The sequence below is a fragment of the Oncorhynchus mykiss genome, chromosome 19, assembly GCF_013265735.2.
Source record: "Oncorhynchus mykiss isolate Arlee chromosome 19, USDA_OmykA_1.1, whole genome shotgun sequence".
Lineage (NCBI taxonomy): Eukaryota > Metazoa > Chordata > Actinopteri > Salmoniformes > Salmonidae > Oncorhynchus > Oncorhynchus mykiss.
This window is the reverse complement of record NC_048583.1, coordinates 28,541,894-28,563,325: the sequence shown is the minus strand read 5'-3', so window position 1 is coordinate 28,563,325 and position 21,432 is coordinate 28,541,894. Positions and strand designations below refer to the sequence as shown.

General features: G+C 41.9%; 1 protein-coding gene across 2 annotated transcripts in view; it reads left to right on the top strand.

Annotated features, from left to right (window-relative positions):
• The first annotated feature begins 12,868 nt into the window (after nt 1-12,868).
• The window catches only part of mta1 (metastasis associated 1), a 44,571-nt gene continuing 36,007 nt past the window's right edge, over nt 12,869-21,432 (top strand). Inside the window, exons 1-4 of one of the 2 annotated variants that reach the window (XM_036954596.1) lie at nt 12,870-13,208; nt 13,301-13,401; nt 13,526-13,717; nt 19,948-20,015. Coding sequence is in view for 1 of the 2 variants with exons in the window: in XM_021573861.2 (XP_021429536.1) it covers nt 13,374-13,401; nt 19,948-20,015 (96 nt within the window). In the remaining variant the exon portion in view is untranslated. Of the gene's footprint in view, nt 13,209-13,300; nt 13,402-13,525; nt 13,718-19,947; nt 20,016-21,432 lie in introns of both variants that reach the window. The other variant, XM_021573861.2, reaches the window with a different exon arrangement.

Sequence of the window (21,432 nt, the reverse complement as noted above, 5' to 3'; positions counted from 1 at the left end):
ACCTTTGAAGATTTTCTTCTGTTGGCATTCCAATATGTCCATTAAACATCAAAATGGTCCGTTTGTTCGATAAATTCTGTCGTTATGTCCCCAAAATGTCAATTTATTTGGCGCGTTTGATTCAGAAAATACACCGGTTCCAACTCGCACAACATAACTACAAAGTATCTAATAAGTTACCTGTAAACTTGATCCAAACATTTCAAACAACTTTCCTAATCCAACTTTAGGTATTTTTAAACGTAAATAATCGATCAAATTTAAGACGGAATAAACTGTGTTCAATACCGGAAGAATTACAAAATGGAGCGAGCTTTCAGGTCGTGCCCACCAACGACAACAGTACACTTGGCTATCCACTCAGATAGGAAATGGCTACTTCTTAATTTCTCAAAGGAAAAACATCAACCAATTTCTAAAGACTGTTGACATCTAGTGGAAGCGATAGGAACTGCAAGCAAGTGCCTCAGAACTCTAGATCCACATAGAAAACCCATTGAAAAGAGAGTGACCTCAAAAACACATTTTCCTGGATGGTTTGTCCTCGGGGTTTCGCTTGCCAAACAAGTTGTGTTATACTCACAGACATAATTTTAACAGTTTTAGAAACTTTAGAGTGTTTGCTATCCAAATATACATATATGCATATCCTAGCTTCTGGGCCTGAGTAGCAGGCAGTTTATTTTGGGCACATTTTTCATCCGGATGTGAAAATAGTGCCCCCCCTAGCCTTAAGAAGTTTTAAGCCTACATTACCATTAACTGTAATCTCATTAGTTTTGGTTCAAAATTCCTTCCAACATCAGTTATTTTTAAGTCTGGGTTCCAAAAGTTTATATTTTTTCTAAGAGATTGTCAGTTGGATAGGCTCTCTGCAAGATTCTGTATAGCTTACCAATCATATGAATATCCTTTTCTGACTCAAATAGAATTCCCTCAAGATTGCTCTGACATAAAACTTAAGTTGCATGTATTTGAAAATATCTACATTGGTCAATCCAAAATGTATTTTAAAAGCTGTAATGGGAATGTATTTCTGTTTTACCAAGTCATTTACGGTTTCCATGCCTTTAATTTTCCATGTGGACCAATTTATCTGTGAATTCCGAAACGCTATCCAAGGATTGTTCCATACGGGTGTGTTTTTTGGGAGTGATATTGGTTCGTGTAGAACACGTTTCATTTTCTTCCATATTGTTATAGTGTTTCTAACCATGAAGTTAATGTTCTTAGCTTTATCCTTTTAAAATTACACACGTAAAAAGATTCTGGGGATGAGCATGCGCATCTTCAATATGTGCCCATTGCTCCTCTTTAGTGCATTAAATAATATGTCGTAAGTAAAAGCCTTGGGTAGCGAGTTGATACAATTCCAAGTCTGGAAGGTTAAAACCCTCATACTTAGGAAGATGTAAAACATTCCTTTTAATTCTATGAATGTTATTTGCCCATATGAAGTCTGTTATGACCCAGTATACATTTTTAAATAATATATTCAATGGGGTAATTGGTATTACTGAAAATAAAGATAAAACATTTGGGAGCCATGCCATTCTGTATGGTTTATTCTACAGTACCTGTACGATTTATGGTAAGATTGTTCAATTGAATTAGATCTGCTTTTATATTGTTGAGTAATGGAATAAAGGTGTCTTTATATATTTGTTGTTTGTTGTCACTTATTAAGCAACATGTGTATTTAATATTGTTTGTGGTTCACTTGAAAAGGATTTCTGTAGATTGTGAGTTACTGTTTTTCTTTTTCCTATTGCCATTATCCACATACATTTTACATCCTGAGATTTTAGAGTACTCTGAAAATATTTTTAGCAAAGGGGACATTGAGTTTTCGATATTGGTCAAGTATATCAAGAGATCATCTGCAAAGAAGTTTCATGTATATTCATGTTTACCAATACTGATACCTGTTACGTTTGGGTCCTGTTTAATTCTTTCTGCAAGATGTTCAATTGCCAGTGCAAACAGGAGAGGGGAGGGGGGACATCCCAGTCTTGTGCCCTTTTCTAAAGCAATTTAATCAGATAATGTCTTATTTGTGTATAATTTTACTTTAGGACATTTACAGTGCCTTGCGAAAGTATTCGGCCCCCTTGAACTTTGCGACCTTTTGCCACATTTCAGGCTTCAAACATATAGATATAAAACTGTATTTTTTTGTGAAGAATCAACAACAAGTGGGGCACAATCATGAAGTGGAACGACATTTATTGGATATTTCAAACTTTTTTAACAAATCAAAAACTGAAAAATTGGGCGTGCAAAATTATTCAGCCCCCTTAAGTTAATACTTTGTAGCGCCTCCTTTTGCTGCGATTAAAGCTGTAAGTCGCTTGGGGTATGTCTCTATCAGTTTTGCACATCGAGAGACTGAACTTTTTTCCCATTCCTCCTTGCAAAATAGCTCGAGCTCAGTGAGGTTGGATGGAGAGCATTTGTGAACAGCAGTTTTCAGTTCTTTCCACAGATTCTCGATTGGATTCAGGTTTTCTTCCAGAATGGTCCTGTATTTGGCTCCATCCATCTTCCCATCAATTTTAACCATCTTCCCTGTCCCTGCTGAAGAAAAGCAGGCCCAAACCATAATGCTGCCACCACCATGTTTGACAGTGGGGATGGTGTGTTCAGCTGTGTTGCTTTTACGCCAAACATAACATTTTGCATTGTTGCCAAAAAGTTAAATTTTGGTTTCATCTGACCAGAGCACCTTCTTCCACATGTTTGGTGTGTCTCCAGGTGGCTTGTGGCAAACTTTAAACGACACTTTATGGATATCTTTAAGAAATGGCTGTCTTCTTGCCACTCTTCCATAAAGGCCAGATATGTGCAATATACGACTGATTGTTGTCCTATGGACAGAGTCTCCCACCTCAGCTGTAGATCTCTGCAGTTCATCCAGAGTGATCATGGGCCTCTTGGCTGCATCTCTGATCAGTCTTCTCCTTGTATGAGCTGAAAGTTTAGAGGGACGGCCAGGTCTTGGTAGATTTGCAGTGGTCTGATACTCCTTCCATTTCAATATTATCGCTTACACAGTGCTCCTTGGGATGTTTAAAGCTTGGGAAATCTTTTTGTATCCAAATCCGGCTTTAAACTTCTTCACAACAGTATCTCGGACCTGCCTGGTGTGTTCCTTGTTCTTCATGATGCTCTCTGCGCTTTTGACGGACCTCTGAGACTATCACAGTGCAGGTGCATTTATACGGAGACTTGATTACACACGGTTGGATTGTATTTATCATCATTAGTCATTTAGGTCAACATTGGATCATTCAGAGATCCTCACTGAACTTCTGGAGAGAGTTTGCTGCACTGAAAGTAAAGGGGCTGAATAATTTTGCACGCCCAATTTTTCAGTTTTTGATTTGTTAAAAAAGTTTGAAATATCCAATAAATGTTGTTCCACTTCCTGATTGTGTCCCACTTGTTGTTGATTCTTCACAAAAAAATACAGTTTTATATCTTTATGTTTGAAGCCTGAAATGTGGCAAAAGGTCGCAAAGTTCAAGGGGGCCGAATACTTTCGCAAGGCACTGTATATAATATTTGTATTAAATGTATTATTTCAGTTGGACAGTTGAAAGCTTCCAAAGCTTTGAATAGAAAAGTCCCCCCCCCTTGAGGTTGGAGTGAAAAATGTAAATGTTAAAGTTAATTTCCAGCAGTTCTACACATTTTGCCATGGGGCGGGGAGAATTTTTGTTCAGTTTTAAAGCTAATTTCCTGCAATTCTACACATTTTACCATGACTTATGCCATGATATCTGAGTGATATCAAATGGGGGCCGACATGGACTAATTGAGTGACTGTGAGTGACTGAAATAACAAAACCAAATTGCTGATGCACAACCAAATTCTGAACTTGCACATTGTGTATTCTACTAATCTATCTCTCAACAGTATGTTGAGACCCTGACTGAGGCCTGGGGCCCTAAGTGACAGCTTATGTTGCTTATGCCTGGAGCCGGCCCTGGAAAAGGCCATTCAAGACAGTTATAAGTGTTTTCAGCATCAACAGCCATTATTGATAAATGTATATCTTGTTATTTTGCGTGTTATATTAAACTGAAACATGTTCTTGTATCTCCTAGTAAGGGTGTATTTTTTATAAACCCTGTTTATTTTATGTGTATCAAGTCTGGTAAGACGTTTGCCATTCTATTGCTTATAAGCTTTGTTATTATTTTATTGTCACAACTTATTAAACTTATGCATCTATAATCAGTCGGAGACCCTCCAGATTTTCTGAATTAATTACAACATTTTCATTGATCGGAAACAACAGTCCTATATTAATTTCATTCACCTGTAAGAAAGCCTGTCCCTTTAACAGTGACTCACGACATCACAGCTAGCAGCATGAGCTCACAGTGTTAATTAGCCTAACTCCCAAGTTCAGTTCACTACCTGTGGCTGTGCAGAGAATCTCCGGTTTTATAACATGTTTTATCCTTCATTGTGAGTGAATGCAAGAACTGTACAGTATTTGTTTCCTTATGTTTCCTGACGAAGTTGTCAATGTTTTAGTCATATTTTCGTCATTGTACACAGTGGCGATTTTAGCATGCAAATCTAGGTGGGGCAAACTCCCCAATTTATTTTGTATGCATGTCAGCAAAGCCACTACACAAGACAACACTGAACAATACATGAATTGCTCTATAACGGTGACAAACGGAGCCCACAAACTGTGCCCACAAATTGTTAGGAGGTATGTTAGGGCCTTCATAAAGCTGTCCCAACAGCAGAGTCCCAACACCTTACTACTGCTACACCTGGCTATCAGCGGAGTCTTGTGTCATGACGTTGCCCTCTTTGGGTACAGCAAGCCCCATCCCCCTCTCCCTGCCTCCCCCTTTGCCTCCTTCAACTATGCTGCTGTGGTCAGAGAGAAGTCGTAAATTCCTGAGGAGAAGACCCTGCCTCATGGCCACACAGTATAAGAGACAGAGTGAATTTTCATAGAGAACAAAGGAATTTCTTCCACCTCACAGAACTTGAGGTCCGAAGAAATTTCATGATCCGGAGAAGGTAATAATAATTGCTCCCACAGTTGATTTCTTCAGACCAAGCTGCTTACCTATTGCAGATTCAGCCTTCCCAGCCTGGTGCAGGTCTACAATTTTGTTTCTGGTGTCCTTTGACAGCTCTTTGGTCTTGGCCATAGTGGAGTTTGGAGTGTGACTGTTTGAGGTTGTGGAGAGGTGTCTTTTATACTGATAACAAGTTCAAACAGGTGCCATTAATACAGGTAACAAGTGGAGGACAGAGGAGCCTCAAAGGAGAAGTTACAGGTCTGTGAGAGCCAGAAATCTTGCTTGTTTGTAGGTGACCAAATACGTATTTTCCACCATAATTTGCAAATAAATTAATTAAAAATCCTACAATGTGATTTTCTGGAATTTGTTTTCTCATTTCGTCTGTCATAGTTGAAGTGTACCTATGATGAAAATTACAGGCCTCGCTCATCTTTTTAAGTGGGAGAACTTGCACAATTGGTGGCTGACTAAATACTTTTTCCCCCTACTGTAACTATTTGTTCAGCATGGACTACTAACAGCTTACTACACAACATGCACTTAGTATTACTTTCCTAGCTACAGTATACATAACTCCCTGGCATATTACATCATTTAAGCAACAGCATACAATACATTTTTGGACTCACGTTGTTGTGTTGTGCTCACTTGAACAGGAAGGTTGCACAGCTGTGCTCACTTTATGGTGCTTTCAAGACAACTGGGAACTCTGAAAAAAAGAAGGCAGTATCATGACGTCAGTGATCTTTAAGGTCGGAGCTCTAGAAAGAGGCCTGAGTTCCCGACTTGAAATTCCGAGTTGGATGACTGTTCAAAACTTATTTTCTAGTTATCTTGAACTCACTGAAGTCTGAGATTTCTGAGTTTCCAGTTGTTCTGAACGCGGCAGAAGTCATGCTGGATTGACAGCATAGCCAATGTTGAATATTTATTTTTTAAGCTTAGAAAAGAGATCCTTAAACCCAGACTTGGACCACACACCCACTCCACTGAATAGCAGGCTAGTAGTTGCTTTGCAATGCTTGCAGTTAGACACTGATTCCTTCCAAACCACTCATTTTTGAATTTGCAATTTCCAACTTGTTGTGTAACGTTTATGGCCGATGAGCACCGATACATTTTAGCCATCATTTCTCTTCATATGACAAGATTGAAAAGGATTTGCCAGTAGATTTTCGACTTGATTCATGATGATGACTGCTAGCTAAGATTTTGAAAATATGATGTTGACATGATCAGTCCATTCAAGCTACGGTAGAGATAACGTGATTTGACTCAATTTTATCTGTGGCCAACGACCTTGAGCCTTCTTGGATGGGCACTTCTAATGTAACTCTATGGCAGCACCCAAGGGGCTTGAATTTTCGAGTACCTCAGCAAAAATTGTAGAATAAGAGTGAAGACATCAAAACTATGAAATAACACAAATGGAATCATATAGTAATCAAAAAAGTTAGATTTGAGATTCTTCAAAGTAGCCACTATTTGCCTTCATGACAGCTTTGCACAATCTTGGCATTATCTCAATCATTCATGAGGTAGTCGCCTGGAATGCATTTCAATTAACAGGTGTGCCTTCTTAAAAGTTAATTTGTAGAATTTCTTTCCTTCTTAATGCATTTGAGCCAATCAGTTGTGTTGTGACAAGGTAATGGTGGTATACAGAAGATATCCCTATTTAGTAAAAGACCAAGTCTATATTATGGCAAGAACAGCTCAAATAAGCAAAGAGAAACTACAGTCCATTATTACTTTAAGACATGAAGGTCAGTCAATATGGAACATTTCAAGAACTTTGAAAGTTTCTTTAAGTGCAGTCGTAAAAACCATCAGGCGCTATGACGAAACTGGCTCTCATGAGGACTGCCACAGGAAAGGAAGACCCAGAGTTACCTCTGCTGCAGAGGATAAGTCCATTAGAGTTACCAGCCTCAGAAATTGCAGCACAAATAAATGCTTCACAGAGTTCAAGTAACAGACACATCTCAACATCAACTGATCAAAGGAGACTGTGTGAATCAGGCCTTCATGGCCGAATTGCTGCAAAGAAACCACTACTAAAGGACACCAATAAGAACAGGAGACTTGCTGGGCCAAGAAACACGAGCAATGGACATTAGACTGGTGGAAATCTGTCCTTTGGACTGATGAGTCCAAATGTGAGATTTTTAGTTCCAACCGCTGTGTCTTTGTGAGACGCAAAGTAGGTGAACGGATGATCTCGCATGTGTGGTTCCCACCGTGAAGCATGGAGGAGGCGTGATGATGTGGGGGTGCATTGCTGGTGACACTGTCAGTGATTTATTTCGAATTCAAGGCAAACTTAACCAGCAATGGCTACCACAGCATTCAGCAGCGATACGCCATCCTATCTGGTTTGCGCTTAGTAGGACTATCGTTTGTTTTCAACAGAGCAATGACCCAACACACCTCCAGGCTGTGTAAGGGCTAAGGTTTATCTCACTGGTCACCCCCAAAGCCAATTCCTCCTTTGGTCGCCTTTCCTTCCAGTTCTCTGCTGCCCTTGACTGGAACGAATTGCAAAAATCTCTGAAGCTGGAGACTCACATCTCCCTCACTAGCTTTAAGCACCAGCTGTCAGAGCAGCTTACAGATCACTGCACCTGTACATAGCCCATCTGTAAACAGCCCATCTATCTACCTACCTCATCCCCATACTGGTATCTATTTATTTATTATTTTGCTCCTTTGCACCCCAGTATCTCTTATCTGCACAATCATCTTCTGCCGATCTACCATTCCAGTGTTTAATTGCTATATTATAATTACTTCGCCACCATGGCCTATTTATTTCCTTAACTTACCTCATTTGCACTCACTGTACATAGACTTTTTGTTTTCTTTTGTTCTACTGTATTATTGACTGTATGTTTTGTTTAATCCATGTGTAACTCTGTGTTGTTGAATGTGTCGAATTGCTACGCTTTATCTTGGCCAGGTCGCAGTTGCAAATGAGAACTTGTTCTCAACTAGCCTACCTGGTTAAATAAAGGTGAAATAAAATAAAATAAAAATTTGACCAAGAAGGATAGTGATGGAGTGCTGCATCAGGTGACCTGACCTCCACAATCACCTGACCTCAACCCAATTGAGAAGGTTTGGGATGAGTTGGACAGCAGAGTGAAGGAAAAGCAGCCAACAAGTGCTCAGCATATGTGGGAACTCCTTCAAGACTGTTGGAAAAGCATGCCAGGTGAAGCTGGTTGAGAGAATGCCAAGAGTGTGCTATTAAATAAAGTGTGGCTACTTTGAAGAATCTAAAATATATTTTGATTTGTTTAACACTTTTTTGGTCACTACATGATTCCATGTATGTTATTTCATAGTTTTGATGTCTTTACTATTATTCTACAATGTAGAAAATAGTAAAAATAAAGAAAAACCCTTGAATGAGTAGGTGTGTCCAAACTTTTGACTGGTACTGTATAAAAACTCTTTGATGTACAATTAAAGGTCAAATACACTGTATTTAAAACAGCCAGCAATAATCTAATGAAATCAGAGCTTTTGAAATTATACCTAGGCCTTACACAACCGTAAGACCCACTAATAATTGAATATTTTTTTTGCAATAATCACTGATCTGGCTTTCAGGTCTGTCTATAAAAATGCCCTTTTTGTTACAGTTCTAACCAGAACCAAGCATAATGCCCATTCACTAATATTTTAGACAATTAACACCTGTCTCATAAACAATATCTCAAGCACAAGTCCACGTGCTAGTGAGTAGCCAGCTAATATTTATATTTCAAGTTTAGCCAACTGGGATCTAGGTGTAATTTCACAAGCTCTGAATTCAGCTAACAAGGCAAAACAGTTGTTATGAACACACCCTTCTGTCCGTCTCCACCAGTTTGAACAGCATGCTAGCCTGTCCACTTTGTTCAGATGTTTCAATCAAGTGGCCTACCTTATTTCTCAGAATGAGAACGAGTTGCCAGTACCCTATATAATTGTTTTATGCATATTGCACATTTATAAAACACAGACTAAACAGCTAGTATAGCAATCTTTATTTGACTAAAATGCTGCTAGAGATACGTGGTACCGTAATGTGCGCACGGCCAACTGAGCATTCATTTGTCAGAATGAATGTTCACTGGTACATCCATTTTAATAGTCTGCTCTTCTCAAAATTTTAGGGGTTGAAACATAAACAGGGTATGGTTTGAAAGGTTAACTTCTCCTCTAATACAGTAAAATAATACCAGGAAGAAGTAATCACTCATTTTTGTTGTTGTGAGTGGTAGGGAGAGGGGCTTGGGAGAAAGAGGCGAAGCGGGAGGTTTCACTCACGCCAAAATCTGTCCAAAATCAGCCCAATACGTTTCTATGCGCTTATTTTGAACGTAAACTTGTCACCTGCCTTCTCGCCTTTGGAACAACGACTCCCATTGTTAGGGCTTAGACATGAGCATCTCGTCATTATACAAATCTCTGGTGTAAATGGGAAGGTGCACACAGCACAGAAGGAGCGAATGAGACGATACCAAAAATACAACAAGAGAGCAAGCATACATAAATGCTAAAAAAAAAAATAAAAAAAAAATAATACTTGATTCTGCTATACAGACGTTTGGAATATCGAGCAATAACATAAATTATATTCAATCAAATTAATTTGATATATGGCCCAGCCTTATTGTAAACCACCTCCAACCTCATTTTAGAGAATTTGGCAGTACATCCAACCGGCCTCACAACTGCAGGCCACGTGTAACCACGCCAGCCCAGGACCCCCACATCCGACTTCTTCACCTGCGGGATGATCTGAGACCAGCCACCTGGACAGCTGATGAAACTGAAGAGTATTTCTGTCTGTACTAAAGTCTTTTTGTGGGGAAAACAGTCTGATTGGCAAGGCCTGGCTCCCCAGTGGGTGGGCCAATGCCCTCCCAGGCCCAGCCAGGGTCTAATTTATTTATTTAAATCGACTGATTTCCTTATATGAACTGTAACTCAGTAAAACCTTTGAAATTGTTGCGTGTTGCGTTAATATTTTTGTTCAGTATATTTAATAAATATGATGAAAGGGTTTCTGAAGGAAATACTGCCATTTGGGATGAAAACAACATAGGCTGAGATGCTGGTTCTGGTAAGGAGTGAAATCTCCACTAACCTTGTATAACCGCCCTCCTTCATGGCACTGCCCTTATCTTGCCATGGACTGTCTCTCCACACCCAAACTGCCAACCTTTATCATTCGCACTTTCTCACACACGCACAACCCACAAAACTCTTTCTTCCTCCTAATATAACAGACCAACAGGGAAAGGAACGGGAAGGCGAGGGCAATAATGGTGGAAATAAAAACAGTGCCTCAATTAATAAAATGATGTTAATGGAGGTCAGCAGAGGCTAAAGCTCTGTTGGCTGGTCTGGGCCTCAGTCTGAAAAACACTGACTGTGTGACTCAAACAGCCCCAAAATACATAATAAATCAATTAATGAAGTGTCATGTCTGGATCCTCAGGGATCGCTGCACAGCCTGAACAGTCTGCCCTGTCTGCTGTCCATTCAGCACTGCTGTCAAGGGAGCATGTGAGGACAATGTGTTTGTAGCGATCTCTGCTGGTGAAGATAGGAAACTGCATCTTAGTGCATCATGGAAGTAATGGAAAATGGGACAACAGTGCCACCTGCTGTCTCATTCATACCAGTACAGGAACGGAGTAATGCATGGTGCAGTAACAATATTATTTATTTATTTATTATTTGACCTTTATTTAACTAGGCAAGTCAGTTAAGAACAAATTCTTATTTTCAATGACGGCCTAGGAACAGTGCCTATACAGAGCTCTGACATCACCAACATCTGGAAGAGGAGCCAGCCAATCAAAGACGTCTGCACAGCAGCCAGAGCGCAGCCAAGAAAACAAACAGCATCACGCAGGAACTCCTATTCACAGTTCCCAGTTCCCTACAAACACACACACGCACATCTGCACGAGTGCATACACACATGCACGCGCACGTGCACACTAACAGTTCATAGTATAAAGCAGGTAAACAAGTTGGAAACAACTTTCTTCTTGTTCAAATTGAGAGCATATTGGCTTGGGTTAGATCTCTGATGAATGCAGGCTAGGATTGTGTAGTCACAGGAAGATGCTGTCTAGTTATAATTACATCACACTGGCAACAACGTTGGTAAAAGTATAGAAGTGCCAGCCTACAGTGGGATATAGGTAAGCGCGCGCGCACACACACACACACACTGTTACTTAATCTTGAATGTGCAAGTAGACAATAGTATCCCTCTCTACTGTTGCAAAGAGTTACTTCACTTTGAGTGCACTGGTGGTAAAATATATAGAGAGACTTGTGATTGGCTTACCATGGTCATATGACTGCAGACGCTTGGCCTAGTAGTTGAGCTTTCCATATGGAAGGGTGCTCAGTTACATTCGGCAGTTGGTCTATTTTTTCTTTTTTTAGGGGGTCGGAACAGAGTTATAAATAATTTGTACACTGCAGAATCTCAAACAGATATAGCATTTGAGAAAAATATAATAATTTCAAACCTTGATTGCATTGGGATACACAATCACATATGCCTCTCTGCTTAGGTGTGGGGATACTTGGGAACAGATTTCCTAAATTAAAATCACTTTGAGCTCATGTTGTTTTGTTCTCAGGTGACTTTAGGGGCCAAATAAAATCACACACGGGCTGAATTTGGCCCGCAGGCCACCTATTTGGGAACTCTGCCATATGGTATAGATCAGATGTACACCAGGGGAATTCCTCCATGCCTACATTTACATTGAAAACCACCTCATAAAACACGGTAGAGATTCAGTACACCATCAGAGGAAGCACTGTCTTCCTGGAATAGACTCTCTGCTCTGGATAAAAAAAACTCTCCCTCCTCTCTTTTTCTCCTCTCCATGGGTTTCTCTCTCCCAGTCTTTCTCTGTTCTCTCTCTCCTTCTCTCTCTCTGTGTCACTGTCTGTCTGTCTGTCTGTCTGTCTGTCTGTCTGTCTGTCTGTCTGTCTCTCTCTCTCTATGTATCTCTATCTCTCTCCCAGTCTTTCTCTGTTCTCTCTCGCTCTCTCCTTCTCTCTCTCTGTGTCACTGTCTGTCTGTCTGTCTGTCTGTCTGTCTGTCTGTCTGTCTGTCTGTCTGTCTGTCTGTCTGTCTCTCTCTCTCTCTCTATCTCTCTCTCTAAGGAGACCACCCAGGATCATGTTTTCAGAGCAAGCTACATCTCCTTGGACTCAGACATAGGCTATAACACACACCACAGTTCTTGAAGGCATGAAGCTCTCCAAACCAGAAAGACTACGGTGTGGATAGTGGATACCTAAGGCCACTATCAAACTGTTTTAAACAGCAACTCCCATAATGATGTTTTACCTAATTTAGTTCAGAATTAGCTGTTATGTGACATCAATGTTGGCCTACCAGTCCAGGACATGTGTTGCCTAATCATGGTCTTCTATTCTACTCTGTTTTGCTCTTATCCTTTACAAAACAAAGGAGTGATCATACGATAATTAAACTATACTTTGTCTGATAGTAATTGAAAACACATAGCCTACAATATAGTCTAGTTAAAGACTACAGCATTATCCATCTCTCTCTTCCATTTGAAGATGACGGGACAATGAAAAGGCTAGATCAGGGTTATTCAACTCTTACCCTAAGAGATCTGGAGCCTGCTTTTCTCTTCTACCTGATAATTAATTGCACACACCTGGTTTTCCAGGTCTAAATAAATCTCTGATTCGAGGGGAACAATGAAAAAAAGCAGTGGAACTGGCTTCAGTGAGGTTGAGGGGGCTAGACAGAGGGAGATATGAACATACATTTTTAAAGGAACTGGCCACAATCAAATGTTTTTTTTTTTTTGTAGGCTACTCAAACAGCAACAGTTTAATAGTTTATAAATGTTCCCGTTAGTTTTGAAATAACACAGCACTGTTGTGTTGCGTGCAGGTAGGGAGGCGGGGTAGTGAGAGGGCAACGATGCTGAATAGTGCCCCCCCCCCTCCCACTGCAGCCCACTCCTCGTTCGTGCACTGACTTTCCAGGGGAAACCGCTTTGTTACGAACTGTATCCACATTTTACGCGGGTTACTCAAGTCCGTCTCAATTAAAAAATACAGCAGGACTACCCGGACGAGTAGGTGTTGGAGAAATAACGCGTACTGTCTCTTTAAGATCTCTTGGCTAGTCTGCTTCGTATTGATCAATCCACCATTTTCCAACACACAGCGGCGGCAGTGGTAACAGCGACGGCTCCTGCGAGAGATAGCCCTACCTGGAGACGCCAGGACCCGGGGCAGTCATGGCAGCGAACATGTACCGGGTTGGAGGTAAGGGGAACACAGCTATGGACAATTTTGTGTCTCGTTCTCCCTAGTTCGTCGCGGGTTTTGCAGCATGGTTTTGTCTTTTTTAAATTTTATTTCCTAAAGCTAAAGTGCCTTGTGCTTTCAGTCGGTGATGAAGATGATGGTGACTGTGAGGAGGAGGATGGTGATGAAGAGTCTCGTAGGGACCCCGGGTTCCCCCCCCTCGTTGTTTCTAAACGTCTCGCTGTTGTTGTCACAAACCAATATGGTCGTCTTCAGAGTTAACATTTTTTTTTGTTTCTATTAAAGTAATTATTCAACGGTTTCGCTTTTAAAAGTAAGTTCGGCTTGCCAGTCGGCTGGCTAACGCATTAGTTGGCTAACAGGCTATTTGGCTCTGGTGAGAGAGTTGAGCATTTTGAGGCAGAGCACGGTAACTGCTGCTGGCCTCTGAAGTTGTACTTTCAGAGTAATGAAAATACATTACGATGGTGCCTATTGTCTAATCAGAGCATCTGTATTTTATATTAGACCGACCTTTTTTTTAAAAGTCTATATCAAATGGATCAGCGTTTGCATTTCATAATATGTACCACTTTACAGTAACAATAGCTACCTAGCAAGGTTAATCTACTCGGGTTCAAGTTGACTTAAATTTAGTTTTCAACTCACCTGGCTCGTTCGGTGCATACTGTGGTCCGGTGTCACACTCCCTCTCCCTTGCAATACATTTGAATCATCAAATTGGCAACTGTATCCAGCAGTAGGCTAGTCATGCCACAGGTTTTAAACCAAGCTTCATTCATTGTTAGCTGGTGTGTGAACATGTTTCTGTTCGACCACGACAGTGTGTGTTCAGCAGCACCAGTTGTGGATTGTGATGGATGGGGTCAATGTGACCAGTCCTAGAGGAAACGATGTTTTACTTATTTTTATCGGAATTATTTAACACGGAGGAAACACTACTATATAACAATGGCCTAGCCTAGTCTCTTACTATTAACTCATGTCAACTGGCTTCCAGTTGTGTTATGACTCATTTGTTTGTCAGACAGAGTGAGACAATCAAGCTAGTGTTCATAAGATATATAGTTTAGTTGGCACTGTACAGAAATGGTGACAGTTTGTCTGTCTGCTTGTGATCATGCTGATTCTGCTGAATAGAGGACCCATCTAATTGTTTTGGAAAGTGGGGAATTTAAGCCACTCATTGCTATGCACACAGTTGGTGCACACAGAGTAGTTTACAGCATATCATTTTAATTGATAGCTGGGGGATGGAACTTTTTGACAGCAGATTCAGTACTGCTGCACACTCATTTTTAGAAATGGACTTTTGATGGAACTGTTTTGACAGTTTCTCAAGAACCTCTGAATAGCCATTCAATCAATCAGTGCCAAGATAGTAAAGGTAAGCCTACATTTTAGAGGGAGAAATTATTTTGAATTGCCATGTCAATCAATAAAATGTATTTTCTCAAACCCTTTTTACATCAGCAGATGTCACAAAGTGCTTTACAGAAACCCAGCCTAAAACCCCAAAGAGCAAGCAATGCAGAGGCCGTTCAGCACAGTGGCTAGGAAAAACTCCCTCGAAGGCAGTAACCTAGGAAGAAACCTAGAGAGGAATCAGGCTCCCAAGGGGTGGCCAGTCCTCTTCTGACCTGCTTACATCCCCTTTAGGTCGCGTTTGGCCCGACAACCACAGTCGTTGCCTCAGCTCTTTGGTTCAATGTCGAACCGCTCATGGCAGTACACTGAAATCTAATAAGGTCCAGGATCAAATGGATGCTTCTCTGGGTAGGTGCCTTGTCCCCTTCTCCAGTCTAGGGCAATGCCTGGCATCTGAGCAAAGCTGGGTTCCCCTCAAAGATAGCTGACACTTAAAAATACAATGCTGTGGACAATGCTGGATCATCAGAGGCAATGAGGAGGACTTCCCTTGTGGCTGAAGTATAGACAAAGCCTGTGACACATACACAGTAGGCTAACTAGGCCCTAATGTCTTTGTTTCCCACAGCAGATCACTCTTCTGGGCCCTCAACATTTTACACCCCAAAGTCCATTTACCCTTATTCCTTCCGATAGGTCGCTTATGTCTTTGTTTTCTGTAGATCACTCTTCTGGAGAGCGAGCCTCACCTGGCATTTAGGGTCCCTGACCATTTTTACCCTCCAAAACCCAAGGAAAATGATAACAACAAGGGTCTGTATGGTTTCTTTTGATTTTGGATTCACACAGCATTATTGTGAACTAACATCATAATATCCTAAACCGATGTGCTGTCTCTGGCATAGGAGGAAAGTTGCTTGATCAGTAGCATCAATCTGGCATTTTCAGCTTATTGTCTTGGCTAACATGCACTGAATGAGCACCAAATTGAAAGCACCATGGCCACTTTCCCTGTAGGTGTGTAAACTCAGGCCCCCTGGGGTCAAAGTTCAGGAGAGGATCCAGGTAGTTGGTTGCTTGGACAAGCTTGACTATTCAGTTGAATTGGCTCTTTGGTGAAAGCCCCCCCCCCCCCCATGGCACTATCACATGGCATCTTCCTTACAGATGTGATTGGCTACATGTCATGCAGAGAGTGCATGATGGGATCGATGTTTGGGTAAAGGAAGACCGTAAGGACAAAAAGCAGCAGTATCTTCAGCAAGTGGCCATCAGTGGAAATGTCAATCACTGACCCCTTGAGTGTGATGTACTTCTGTGTTGCTTGCTCTCTGGGTATTTGTATAAGTACTTTGTGACAAGGTTCTTTATTAATACATTTGATGTGATTTCGATCCACAGCAATAACCAAAACATTTTCCCAGAGAGAACATATTGTAAAATGACAAGTGACCAGTAGCAACACAGACGTTTGTACACTGCATCTCCTTGGAGCCAAACTGTGGTAGACGGCATAGATGCACAGCGTCTCCTTGGAGCCGAACTGTGGTAGACGGCATAGATGCACAGCGTCTCCTTGGAGCCGAACTGTGGTAGACGGCATAGATGCACAGCGTCTCCTTGGAGCCGAACTGTGGTAGACGGCATAGATACACAGCGTCTCCTTGGAGCCTAACTGTGGTAGACGGCATAGATACACAGCGTCTCCTTGGAGCCGAACTGTGGTAGACGGCATAGATACACAGCGTCTCCTTGGAGCCGAACTGTGGTAGACGGCATAGATACACAGCGTCTCCTTGGAGCCGAACTGTGGTAGACGGCATAGATACATAGCATCTCCTTGGCAGCAGAATTGATACAGGCTCTCTGACAGAGGGCGAACACACCGCTCAGATAGAAGGCATAGCCTCCACCTTTTCCCTAACAGTCACAGACAGTATGGATGATCATGCCAAGTTTGGCTGGTGTTGGGTAAAGAGAATAGGCCCTGCATTTTATCTGAGTGAGATGGATGGACACACTGTCTTTGGGGCTCAGCTACATGCTATGATTGGCTCTGAGGGAATTTGACTGCACTGTGACGTGGCGGGTAGTGATGGCGCATGATTGGCTGAGGCAGGCAGTGGGGGAGGGGTGGGGGTAGCAGACGCGGGCTGTGGGCACATGCAGGCTGATCTGGCAGGAGGGTAGGCGAGGGCTGGCAGAGACAGGCAGGCAGGCAGGCAGGAAGAGAGATCGACAGAGTGAGCTGGAGAGACGGACAGGCAGGTTTGCCTGTTCTGTATGTTTTTATTGCATTTTTGAGCTCTTTTGAAGGCTGTGGTTGAGCATGTTCAGCGTAAGATTCGCTGGATGTTTCCCATTAGTAAACCGCTCAAATTGAGTTGGTTAGTGTACTTGCTACAGGAGTACACACGTGAGTGCATGGCTGAACATGTACAGTGCCTCTATTCAGACACCTTGACTTTTTCCAATTTTTTTTCATTAGTCTTATTCTAAAATGTTTTAAATAAATAAAAATCCTCAAATCTACACACAATACCCCATAATGACAAAGAGAAAACGGGTTGTTATACATTTTTGTTAATTTATAAAAAATATATCAAACAGATCTTATTTACATAAGTATTCAGACCATTTGCTATGAGATTCCAAATTGAGCTCAGGTGCATCCTGTTTCCATTGATCATCCTTGAGATGTTCCTACAACTTGATTTGAGTCCACCTGTGGAAAATTTCAATTGATTGGACGTGCTTTGGAATGGTCCCAGAGTTGACAGTACATGTCAGAGCAAAAACCAAGCCATGAAGGAATTGTCCGTAGAGCTCCGAGACAGGATTGTGTCGGCACAGATCTGGGGAAGGGTACTAAAAATGTCTGCAGCAATGAAGGTCCCCAAGAACACTGGCCTCCATCATTCTTAAATTAAAGAAATTTGGAACCACCAAAACTCTTCCTAGTGCTGGCAGAAGGGCCTTGGTCAGGAGGGTGACCAAGAACCCGATGGTCACTCTGACAGAGCTCTAGAGTTAGGCTGTGGAGATGGGAGAATCTTCCAGAAGGACAACAGTCTCTGCAGCACTCCACCAATAAGGCCTTTATGGTAGAGTGCCCAGACGGAAGCCACTTCTCAGTAAAAGGCACATGACAGCCCGTTTGGAGTTTGCCAAAAAGCACCTAAAGACTCTCAGACCATGAGAAACAACACTCTCTGGCTGATGAAACCAAGATTGAACTCTTTGGCCTGAATGCCAAGCGTCATGTCTGGTGGAAACCTGGCACCATCCCTACGGTGAAGAATGATGGTGGCAGCTTCATGCTGTGGGGATGTTTTTCAGCGGCAGGGACTGGGAGACTAGTCAGGATCGATTGAGGAAAAGATGATCGGCGCAAAGGACAGAGAAATCCATGATAACCTGCTCAGGACCTCAGAATGGGGCGATGGTTCACCTTCCAACAGGACAACAACCCTAAGCACACTGTCAAGATAATACAGGAGTGGGTTGGGGACAAGTCTCTGAATGTCTGAGTGGCCCAGCCAGAGCCTGGACTTGAACCCGGTCTAACATTTCTGTTGTGCAGCAACGCTCCCAATCCAACCTGACAGAGCTCTTTGTTTATATGAACTGGGGGTGGGGGTGATATATACAGTACCAGTCAAAAGTTTGGACACACCTACTCATTCAAGGGCTTTTCTTTATTTTTACCTGCAAAACACCAGTCTCGACATCAACAGCGAAGAGGCGATTCTGGCCTTCGAGGCAGAGTTGCAAAGAAAAAGCCATATCTCATACTGTCCAATCAAAAGACAAGATTAAGATGGGCAAAAGAACACAGACACTGGACAGAGGAACTCTGCCTAGAAGGCCAGCATCCCTGAGTCGCCTCTTCACTGTTGACGTTGAGACTGGTGTTTTGCGGGTACTATTTAATGAAGCTCCAAGTTGAGGACTTGTGAGGCGTCTGTTTCTCAAACTAGACTCTAATGTACTTGTCCTCTTGCTCACTTGTGCACCAAGGCCTCCCACTCCTCTTTCTATTCTGGTTAGGGCCAGTTTGCGCTGTTCCGTGAAGGGAGTAGTACACAGTGTTGTACGAGATCTTCAGTTTCTTGCCAATTTCTCGCATGGAATGGCCTTCATTTCTCAGAACAAGAATAGACTGATGAGTTTCAGAAGAAAGTTATTTGTTTCTGGCCATTTTGAGCCTGTAATCGGAACCCACAGACGCTGATGCTCCAAGTACTCAACTAGTCTAAAGAAGGCCAGTTTTATTGCTTCTTTAATCAGAACAACAGTTTTCAGCTGTGCTGACATAATTGCTAAAGGGTTTTCGAATGAGCAATTAGCATTTTTTTAAATGATAAACATGGATTAGCTAACACAACGTGCCATTGGAACACAGGAGTGATGGTTGCTGATTATAGACCTATGTAGATATTCCATTAAAAATCAGCCATTTCCAGCTACAATAGTAATTTACAACATTCACTATGTCTACACTATTTCTGATCATTTTGATATTTTAATGGCCAATTTTCTTTTCTTTCAAAAACATGAATTTCTAAGTGACCCCAAACTTTTGTGTGTGTGTGTGTATATATATAATATATATAATTCCTAGGAGAACAGAGACCTGCTCAGTCAGACAAGAGATGAAGAGTTGGACCGGAGAGGATGGGGGTAGACAGTGGAGGGAGACTACGGGGGTTAGCTCCAGGCAGCCTATCAAGTGTGGGGTATGATAATCTGACATTAGTCAAGTTGCATGCAGGTTTAAGAGGAAAGGCACGCACTCTACTAAGCCCAGGGCCTGAGGGAGAGCGGAGAGGAGCGAGGGAGGACTGCAGGGCGGGAGAGGAGGACAGGGGCTAGTTTTAGAGCAAGGAGAGGGAGGGAAAGAGGAGAGGGAGCTAGAAATGCAGTGGACAAAGAATGGGAAGAAAATATTGAAAATAGTGTTTTGATATACTGTACAAGCTATTGAAGTCCTCCATTGGTCCAGGTGGCCAAATCACGCCGCAAGAATACAGTTGACGCTGTCTCTGTCTGTTGGCTATACAGAGTAGGCTAACCTTGTTAAGACGCTCTACTGACGTGTTTTCTCTCTCTCTCTCTCTCTCTCTCTCTCTCCCTCCTCCTACTTCTCTTCCCTCCACCCCTTTTCCTCAACAGATTATGTTTATTTTGAAAACTCATCCAGTAACCCACTGCTGATCCGGCGGATAGAAGAGCTCAACAAGGTGAGACGGTGGTGCGTGTGTGTGTACAGTCTCTCTGGCCCTAACTAGGGTTGTGGTGGTCATGAAATTGTCAGCCGGTAACTGTCACTCAAATAACTGCTGGTCTCACAGTAAATTACCTTTTTTTAAATGAACATAAACACGTTTTAGCATCGCAGGGCTTCCACGCGTAGCCTTCAAGCAAGCCACCGATTCGGATCTTTGGAACATGAATCCATTTATTATAGCCGACACCATCACAATAAATCCATGATTTAATTTAGGCTGAAGAAACATTAGGCTACATTATCTCATATCATATTTCAGAAGAACAGAAATGGCATATTCTGAGTCTTATGTTAGGCTCTGATCTAGCTATGCTATATGGCCGTGGGCTGCAGCAGTTCATTTGGCAGGTAAGATTTGCTTCTAATTCCTGTAGCATTACATTATTTTAAAGTAAGGAGAATACAGTTGAACATGGCTGAGTAAAATTGCAAGGATATTTTCCCGGAACTATTTCCAAATATTCTGTGTTGCGAGGTTAATGAAGAAACAGATCCTCTTATTGCCTAATTTAGTTATTTGTGATAAACACTAGTGTTGCATGGTATACCGGTACCACAGTAATATCATGTTACCAAAATGTCATACTTATGATACCAACATTTTACAATACTGTAGTTCTGTTTCGTATGGTACTACCTCTTTATTTATATGAAATGACATTCTGCCCTGCCCGTTCAAACCCTCCTCTAACCCGGACGACGCTGGGCCAATTTGTGCGTGCCCTATGGGATTTCCAATCACAGCCGTTGTGATACAGCCCGGGAACAAAACTCGGGTCTGTAGTGACGCCTCGAGCACGGCAATGCGGTGCCTTGGACCGCTGCGCCACTCGGGGAGACCAGTTGCACCATGCTGTGTCAGCCTATATTCTTTTTTTTCGAATACATTCTAAGGTTTGTATTAGTGTTGTCACGATACCAAAATGTAACTAACGATTCCAGGCCAAGTATTACAATACCTAGTGGTATCACGATACCATAGGGGGGGGGGGGGGATTTGTTACATTGGAGCAGCGCCCAGCATATTTTACTCTCTATCGAGTTTCACGTGCATTTTTATATAGTTTCACAAACTGTGTTTTCGGGCCGTTTTTAAACTAATCCTGGCTCGCAAACTATTGCTTTGATAACAAACGTTGTTCAGTCATGTCACCTAGCTAGCTAACAACCTGGTAATGTAACTTGACAGTAGGTTTAGGCTAATTTGATTGGCACAGGAAGAAAGGAAAAGAGTCTGCTACTCGTGAGATGTGCTTCAAAGGTAGGATTCATATAGGCCTAATGTAAGCCTAAACTGTATCACAAATCAATTTCTTTCTGGTGCTCCTTTAAATTTTGTTTGTGGCCTAACGTATTAAAAGTTGGGAGCA